This window comes from Peromyscus eremicus, chromosome 5, assembly GCF_949786415.1.
Source record: "Peromyscus eremicus chromosome 5, PerEre_H2_v1, whole genome shotgun sequence".
Taxonomy (NCBI): Eukaryota; Metazoa; Chordata; class Mammalia; order Rodentia; family Cricetidae; genus Peromyscus; species Peromyscus eremicus.
Window position 1 is genome coordinate 47538179 of NC_081420.1, and position 8957 is coordinate 47547135.

At 47.4% G+C, this 8957-nt stretch overlaps 1 protein-coding gene across 1 annotated transcript in view; it reads right to left on the minus strand.

The window, feature by feature from the left end:
- The window catches only part of Lyst (lysosomal trafficking regulator), a 109705-nt gene that overhangs the window by 27141 nt on the left and 73607 nt on the right, over positions 1-8957 (minus strand). The window contains exon 28 of the mRNA XM_059263013.1: positions 7980-8130. Coding sequence (XP_059118996.1) covers positions 7980-8130 — 151 coding nt within the window. The remainder of the gene's footprint in view (positions 1-7979; positions 8131-8957) is intronic.

The window sequence follows — 8957 nt, forward strand, 5'->3', positions numbered from 1 at the left end:
TGGGTTGACTTAAGGTACTGGCATAAAAACTAACATGTGGACCAATGGAACCAAACTGAAGACCCTGACATTAATCCACACACCTATGAACATATGATTTTCGACAAAGAAGCCAAAACTGTACAATGGAAAAAAGAAAGCATCTTCAACAAATGGTGCTGGCATAACTAGATGTCAACATGTAGAAGGCTGCAAATAGATCCATATCTGTCACCTTGCACAAAACTTAAGTCCAAGGGGATCAAAGACCTCAACATATATCCAGTTACTCTGAACCTGATAGAAGAGAAAGTAGGAAGTAGTCTTGAACGCATTGGCACCAGAGATCACTTTCTAAATATAACACCAGCAGCACAGACACTGAGAGAAACAATTAATAAAAGGGACCTCTTGAAACTGAGAAGCTTTTGTAGGGCAAAGGACATGGTCAATAAGAAAAAACGACAGCCTACAGAATGGGAAAAGATCTTCACCAACCTCACATTTGACAGAGGGCTGATATCCAGAATATATAAAGAACTCAAGAAATTAGACATTGAAATACCCAACAGTCCAATTAAAAAATGGGATATAGAGCTAAACAGAGAATTCTCAACAGAAGAAGCTCAAATGGCTGAAAGACATTTAAGGAATTGTTCAACATCCTTAATCATCAGGGAAATGCAAATCAAAACAACTCTGAGATACCATCTTATACCCATCAGAATGGCTAAGATCAAAAACACTGAGGACAGCTTATGTTGGAGAGGATGTGGAGCAAGGGGAACACTCCTCCACCGTTGGTGGGAATGCAAACTTGTACAGCCACTTTGGAAATCAATATGGTGCTTTCTTAAAAAATTGGGAATCAACCTCCCTCAAGACCCAGCTATACCACTCTTGGGCATATACTCAAGGAATGCTCAATCATACCACAAAGACACATGCTCAACTATGTTCATAGCAGCATTATTTGTAATAGCCAGAACCTGGAAACAACCTAGATGCCCTTCAACTGAAGAATGAATAAATAAAATGTGGTACATATACACAATGGCGTGCTACTCAGCAGAGAAAACCAATGACATCATGAGGTTTGCAGGCAAATGGATGGAACTAGGAAATATCATTCTGAGTGAGGTAACCCAGACTCAGAAAGACAAACATGATATGTACTCACTCATAAGTGGATACTAGATGTAAAGCAAAGGATAACCAGACTGCTACTCACAACTCCAGGGAGGCTACCTAGAAAACAGGACCCTAAGAAAGACACAAGGATTGCCTAGCAACAGAGAAATAGATGAGATCTACATGAGTAAACTGAAGGTGAGGGTGGTAATGGAGGGCAAGGGTCAGGGGAAAGAAAGCTTAGGGGAGCGGGAGGTCCCCGCTGGATCAGGAACAGAGTGGGAGAACAAGGAAAGAGATACCATGATAAATGAAGACCCCATGGGAATAGGAAGAAGCAGAGTGCTAGAGAGGTCCCCAGAAATCCACAAAGATACCTCCACTATAGACTAGTGGCAATGGTCGAGAGAGTGCCTGAGCTGGCCTACTCTGGTGACCTGATGGCCAAACACCTTAACTGTCATGATAGAACTCTCATCCAGTGACTGATGGAAGCAGATGCAGAGATCCAAGGCCAAGTCCCAAGTGGAGCTCCAGGAGTCCAGTCGGCGAGAGAGAGGAGGGATTATCTGAGCAAGAGATATCAAGACCATGATTGGAAAAAGCACAGGGACAAATAGCCAAACTAGGGGAAACACATGAACTGTGAACCAATAGCTGAGGAGCCCCCATGGAAATGGACAAGGCCCTCTGGATAAGTGAGACAGTTGATGAGTCTGAACTGTTTAGGAGGCCCCCAGGCAGTGGGACCAGGACCTGTCCTTGGTGCATGAGCTGGCTTTTTGGAACCTAGGGCCTATGCTGAGACACTTTGCTCAGCCTTGGTGCAGGGAGGAGGGGACTGGACCTGGCTCAACTGAATCTACCAGGCTGGGCTGACTCCCCAGAGGAGACCTTGCCTTGGAGGAGGTGGGAATGGGGAGTGGATTGGGGGGAAGGCTGGGGGGTGGGAGGAGGGAGGACAGGGGAATCCGTGGCTGATATGTAAAATTAAGTTAATTATAAAATAAAAATATTTATAAAAAAAGAAACAAGATATCCCCACTCATATCTCTTCAGATTAAAGTCTCCAAACTTTTATATCTTAAATATATGTCTATGAACAATGAAAAATGTTTAAAAAAAAAAGAAAGAAATGGGTTGATTTAAGTTGTAAGAGCTGGCTGGAGACAAGTCTAAGCTATCGACGGAATATTTATAATTAATAATAAGTCTCTGTGTGGTTATTTGGGAGCGATAGCTGGGACACAGAGAAGCTCTGCCAACAGTCCAGCTTTTTTTTTGAGTCAAGGTGTCTTACTGGCCTAGAACTTGCCACTTCCCCAGTGCTGGGATTACAAGCGCATTCCGTCATGCCTGGCTGTTGTCCATGAGTTCTTGGAATTGAACTTAGGTCAACTTAGCTGTCTTCCCAGCCCCCTGTTACTTTTTTTTTTACTGTAGCCAGAACTAGCTAAAGCAGCCTATCAATTGACTCTCCACTGGCTGGACCCCCAAATGCTGTCTAAATGATCCTCATCTCCAGTATTGGGCTGGAATTCTCCCTAGCCCGGCCGGAAGCCCAGTGTGCATCCTTCCACTTTTTGGGGGCCCTGTATGATCTGGCACTGCAAGGAGCATCAGCCTCTGGTCTCTTGAGGTCCTGTGTAGTGGTGCCAATGTCACAAACCCCGAAGGGACAAGACAGAGAAGACAGCCTAGCACAGCACTGCTGGTTAGTGGCTAGAAAGAGAGGAACGTCCCAGTCACTAGAGAGACTTGCAGTGACCTGTTCCCATGGGTGGATACTGGGATCTCTTGATAGGCCCTGACAAACACTTTAATCCTTCCAATATCTTTGTCCATAGCAATTCTGCACATAGCAATTCTGAAGTCTGCGAGCATAACCACAGACTTGACTGTGTCCTCCTCTGCTAATCATAGCCAAGTCTTGTCTTCCAAGCAGATGTGAGGTCAGTGCTTGCAGAATGGTCACCCTCAATTATATTGTGCACAAAAAGTTTATGGTTTCAGTGTACCAAGGTGCTGAATGGGATGTCAGCCACTGTCTGATGTGTGTTATCTTCTCCTCTCTCTTCAGTACATCTTGCCCAGTGGTACAGTTTTCTTTTAAATCTTGCATCTCTGTAGGACCCAGTTTCCACAGTAGTTGTTACAGAGGCAAATCTAATCACTAATCAATGCCTATTTATTGAGCACACATTACATCAGGCAACGCTACCCACTTGTGTTACTTTCTGGATATTCAAGAGCTCTTATGAGAAGGCTGCTATTGTCCTCATATGACCACAGCAGCAGGGTGGTTGGTGTGGGAGGGTGTGTGTGTGGTGGGGGTGGTGACGGCTGTCAGCATCAGCAGAGCCAGCACTGGACAGAACAGAGTTCAACCCAAGACCGAGTTCCCAGCTCAGGCTCCGGCCTGTATAGTCTCAGTCTTCCAAATGGCCGGGACATTATTTAACCCCCACACAGCCACTACCTGTCCTTTTGGTTTATATTTGATGGTGCTGAGGTTGAAGCCAGGGCCTCACAGGTGCCAGGCAAGTGCCCTGCCCCAGAGCCACTTCCCAGTTCCTTCCTGTCCTTTGTCATCGGCTTGTTCCTATGTAATCTGAACGAAAGTGGGCCGTTCCCAGGTGCATCTGCGCGTCCAAATGTCAGAGGCTGGGCAGGGCGAAAACAAAGCCACAATTATTGCATCCAGAAGCAAGCGTTGAGACAGTGGCCTCCAAGCATCCGGGACAAAGGGATTGGTTTATATTTAAAACAAGACTGAACCGAGTCTAATTTAACTTAAAAGCAAAAAAAAACACAAAAATAAAATCGAATACCAATTTTAAAAGCTTCAGGTAAGTGGTGGGGATTTTTACCAAAAGATTTGGAAAGAAAAGCTGGGAGTGAGCACTCGCCAGCCCCCAGCTGTGGTAATGACAGGCCTGGTTCTTCACAGAAACACTTCCACGTCCCCTGCTCCAAATGCATGCTGCCCTGACTGATGCCATGCTGCTGCTTTCGTGGCTCACTGGGGAATGCTGCTTCCCTGCTCCAGCTAGTCCTCCATTTCTCATCCAGAGGCAGCCCTCCCCCAGCCTTAATTACCACCATTAGGCCGGCATTCAGCTACACAGTGGGAAGTGAAGTTTGTAGCAGGCAAGGGATTTATGGCTTGTAAGTGGCAAGGAAGCCTGACAAGGCCATGAAGCCAATGGTGCATTTTTGTGGTTTCCTAGCAGCTTACAAAATGAAGGTGCATGCGCATGTGTGGAGGTGCATATACGGGGCCGGGGTAAGTGGGCATGTGTATGGAGGCCAGAGAATAACCTTGGGGGCCGGTCCTCAGGAGCCAGCCATCTTGTTTTTTGAGACAGGGTCTCTCTTACTGCTTGCCAGTTGGGCTCTGTTGGCAGGACAGGGACCCGCTAGGGACTGCCTGTCTCCACCTTCCCATTGTTGGTTTAGAAGCACACACCATAGTATCCAGCTTCCTTCCTTCCTTCCTTCCTTCCTTCCTTCCTTCCTTCCTTTCTTTCTTCCTTTCTTTCTTTCTCTCTTTTTTGTTTTTTCTTTTGTTTTTTTGAGGCAGGGTTTCTCTGTGTAGTTTCGGTGCTTGTCCTGGATCTTGCTCTGTAGACCATGTTGGCCTCGAACTCACAGAGATCCACCTGGCTCTGCCTCCCGAGTGCTGGGATTAAAGGTGTACGCCACCACCATCCGGCTGTATCCAGCTTTCTTATGTGGGTTTTGGGATCTAACTCAAGTCCTTGTGTGGCAAGCACTTAACCAGATAGACCCCATCTTTCAGCTCTTAAACTCCTTAGTGTAACAATAGGCAGTGTGGTGGTGGTTTGGACACTTTTGCATTAAAATCCAGTTAGTTAATAATAGTGAAAAATGGGAATATTTTGCAGATAGCCAAAATAGCTATCTAGTATTACCTAATGCCTGCTCAATAGGAGAGAATTCATGCCCAGTACTGTAAACTTCGTCAACTATCCATGGCTAGAGAGGTCGTAGACCCTAGAGGAGAGCCTACTACTGCCACTTCCCCAATCCAGTATATTTACTAACCTCATTCTAAATGCTTACCCTTATACCTACGGGTCAGTGTCGCTCTCACCCCTCATCAAAGAAGCTTCTTTTTGCAGCAGTCAGGAACCATTCTAGAAAGCCACAACTGTTCAAACTGCAGAGAACAACTGACCGTGGGTGCCCAGCCCCAGCTGATACATCTACATCGCAACCCCTTCGCCTACGGTTGAGGGAACGTCATAGAAGTGGGGATGGAAGACTGTCGGGCTGGAGAACGGGCTGTTGGCACTGCACAGGTGCTTCCCACACCAGAGACAGAGGAGCAGGGAATCTGCTGTGAGGGAGTACCTCCTCTATGCGATGGAGAAGCTACAGCCATGAACTCTCAACAACAGTCGCATAAATAAGGCTGCACAATGGTAACAGCAGTGAACAGGCCAGGCAGGATGGGAGAACTGTCACAAGGCCCACACCCAGATGAAGAGCCTCAGGCACTTAGTAAGGGCTGCACAGTGAGGAAGAGTCAGTCTTCTCTAGCCGTGAGCCTGACAAGTTATCTAGTCCCAAGTGGTCAGCCCTAAACACGTAGACATAGGACAACACTAAATAGACTCTGCAGACTGAATTTGCATCCATCCATCCATCATTCCATCCATCCATCCATCCATCATTCCATCCATCCATCATTCCATCCTCCCACCCACACACCCACCCACCTACCCATCCATCTATGTAACAATAACAAAGAAAAGGTAAGGGATTTGAAAGAAAGTGGAAGGAGCTGGAGGGGGAGAAGAAGAGTGGACATGATGTGAATATAGTACTCGGGTATGAAATTTCCCCCCAAATTTAAATTATAAGAAGAAAACACAGAGAAAAAGAAGAAAAAGAAAAAACAAAAAAGATTAAAAAAAATAGAAACTTGGAGCCTGGTATTGAATCAGAAGTAATGTCACACATTTTTTTCATTTTGAGGGGCAGTGCTACACAGATCATGCTAGGCAAGCACTCTCACTGAGTACTGCCCCAGTCCTGAGGACACTTAGGAGTGGCTCTCATGTGTCAGGTGACCCACTCAGTGCTGGAGATACCACGGTGAACAACATCAGAGCCTCTGATCACCTGGGATGTGGGAGGCCAGCTCCCACCTTTTAAAGGGGTCCTATGAGGAGGAGAGAGGGATAAGAAACTTTTACACAGAAAGATAGGGAGGAGACAGACAGAAACACAGGACAGCCTTGGTAGGACCTGGATCAAAATCCATCAGCCCCTTCTGTCTCTTCAAAAGGACTTTTTATAACAATGCCAAGGGGCGGGGCAAAAGACCTCCCCTTGCTAGATCAAAACACACCACACAGACAAGTGCAGACCCTTCCAAACACCTAGTAACCATGCCCATGGTTCAATCCACCTTATGCAGCCCTGCTGGGTAAAGCAAGCTCAGATTCTCGGACCCTGAGTAAGTTCTCACTAGGAAACTTCTGTAGGTCTCTACACTGGGATTTACAGATATTCCTTGACAACCACAAGCACAGATGTAGGACTCTCTTGTGGTGCCAGACAAGCTTAGAAACAGATTTGAGCTGGTCAGAGAGGCCATATGACAGTGGGTCTTTGCTGATCTTGAGTTGAGATCTATAAAATAAACAGACCTACCACAGTCCGAGAGCAGACAGATACATCCAGACACAGAGCCAGTGAGGCAGCCTTGGGTAATGGCAATGTGGAGGAGCACAAGGTTTGGAGGAGAGAGGTGACAGGCACTGGAGAGTAAGTCCAGGGCAGAGGAAGCAGGCCACCGGAGGTCACACCATGGCTCTGAGAAATCTCTGAAGCCATGGAGTCAAGACAGCAGCCTACAGTAAATTATTACACATGGGTCTGAAAAATGTCACAAGTTAGCAAAACCTAACTACAGCAGAATCAAACACAGGAATTTGATTAAAAATAAAAACCGGAGGGTTTGGAGGAGGTGGCTCAGGGAGTAAAATACTTGGAACCCCAGCACCTATACCAAAGCTAGGGGCGATGGTAAACATCTGGAACCTCAGCTCTGGTGGGAGGGAGGGAAATAGAGCGATTCTGGGGGCTGCTGGCTAGACAGTTTAGCCAAAACGAGAGCTCCAGGTTCAGTGAGAGACAATAATTGAAAAAAAAAACAAACAAAAAACAAAGCCAAAACCTAGCAAATGTCAGGGCATGCCAGGCACGGTTGTCACTGGGTCACCCACACTCATATCCAGGAGTGTGAAACCTGGATTGACGGCAGTTCATCAGCTGCCACTGCCGCTCTGGGCAGAGAAGGTGCTCAGCCCTGGAGATGGGCCTGGAAGTCGTGCCACCTTTGGTCTTGGGATTGTCCTACCACCCGGAAAACGAGGATGTTACAGCATAAATAAAGTCTATCCCAGCCATTGCCACAGCCCTGTTCTTCCCCAGCTGCAGCGAGCGTCAGCTCTCATGATGTCAGCTCAAGCTCCAGCAGTCACCACACAGAACCCCTTCTGCCTGTCAGTGTTCTCTCTCCGATGGCTCCTCAGTGGGGTGGGGGGTGCCGACAACTCCTGGCTTCCTCAGGCACCAGGCAGGCACTCAGCATCACAGACAAAACCTTTGGACCACTGTGAGGGGTGGTGGGGGACAGCTGGAAGCTGCTCTCTGATCACCCTGGGACTCTAGTGGCAGAGCTGTGAGAGGGAAGGGCGAAGGTCCTGTGGAGCTCAGACACTCTGGGTTGGGGGCAGGGGACCCTCTGGGGAAGCAGAGTGAAGGAGAGGCATGCAGCACCCGCTCTTCCTGCCTGTGTGCCAGCTCTTTGTCACCACAGGACCTTGTGGTACCTTGCTCTCTTGCTCCAGAGGTCGCTGTAATTATGGGCTTTCCTGGAAGGCCATCCTGTCCCTTCACTCCTGAGGATGACACATGGTGTACCTTGCTGTTTGCCCACAAATCCCAGAGCATAGTGTTCGTGTGGGAAAGCACCTGTGCAGCCTGTTCCCCAGACAGACAGCTGGTGATTACAAGCATTTTGTATTCAAAATGTTGTCAAACACACCCTTAAAGTGTCCCACTAATGATGAGAGTCATTAATGTCATGTTGCTAAGGACATGTAAAGAGGAGTCAAACACTGAATAAAGTATAAGAAAGAGGAGGAGGAGGAGGAGGAGGAGGAGGAGGAGGAGGAGGAGGAGGAGGAGGAGGAGGAGAAGGAGAAGAAGGAGAAGAAGAAGAAGAAGAAGAAGAAGAAGAAGAAGAAGAAGAAGAAGAAGAAGAAGAAGAAGAAGAAGAAGAAGAAGGAGAAATCTAGCAGAGGGATCCGGTTGGTAGTCACAAAACCTGACTTTTTATTGAAGTATAACACACATACAGAAAAGCACCCAAAAGTAGACAGCTGGGAAAGTTTTCACAAACTAAACATATCAGGGTGACAGGCAGCTAGATACAGAGACAGAACATTCCAGAAGCCTCTTGTGTCCCCTCTCTGTTGCCCCTTTGAGAGCAGCTACTGTTCCTCCTTGAGTCAGCCTGGGTTGGCCTGCCAGGCCTGTGCTGTGCGAAAATGGAACTGAGGCTTGGACTAGCCTGCTCTCAGTCCCCCCACCAGGCCTGGAAGGTTCTCAGTGAGCTGTGGGTGGAGCTGAGACAGTCCCTTCTGGGGCTGGGCAGGAGTCCACCATGTGAATGACCCTCATCTGCTTCTCCCTTCAATATGGGCAGAAGGGGCCTTCTGCTTCGGGGTTACTATGAACAGTGCCTCCATGGCCACTCTAGCGTGTTTCTTCTGATGATATGTACACATTTCTGTCGAGGATATACT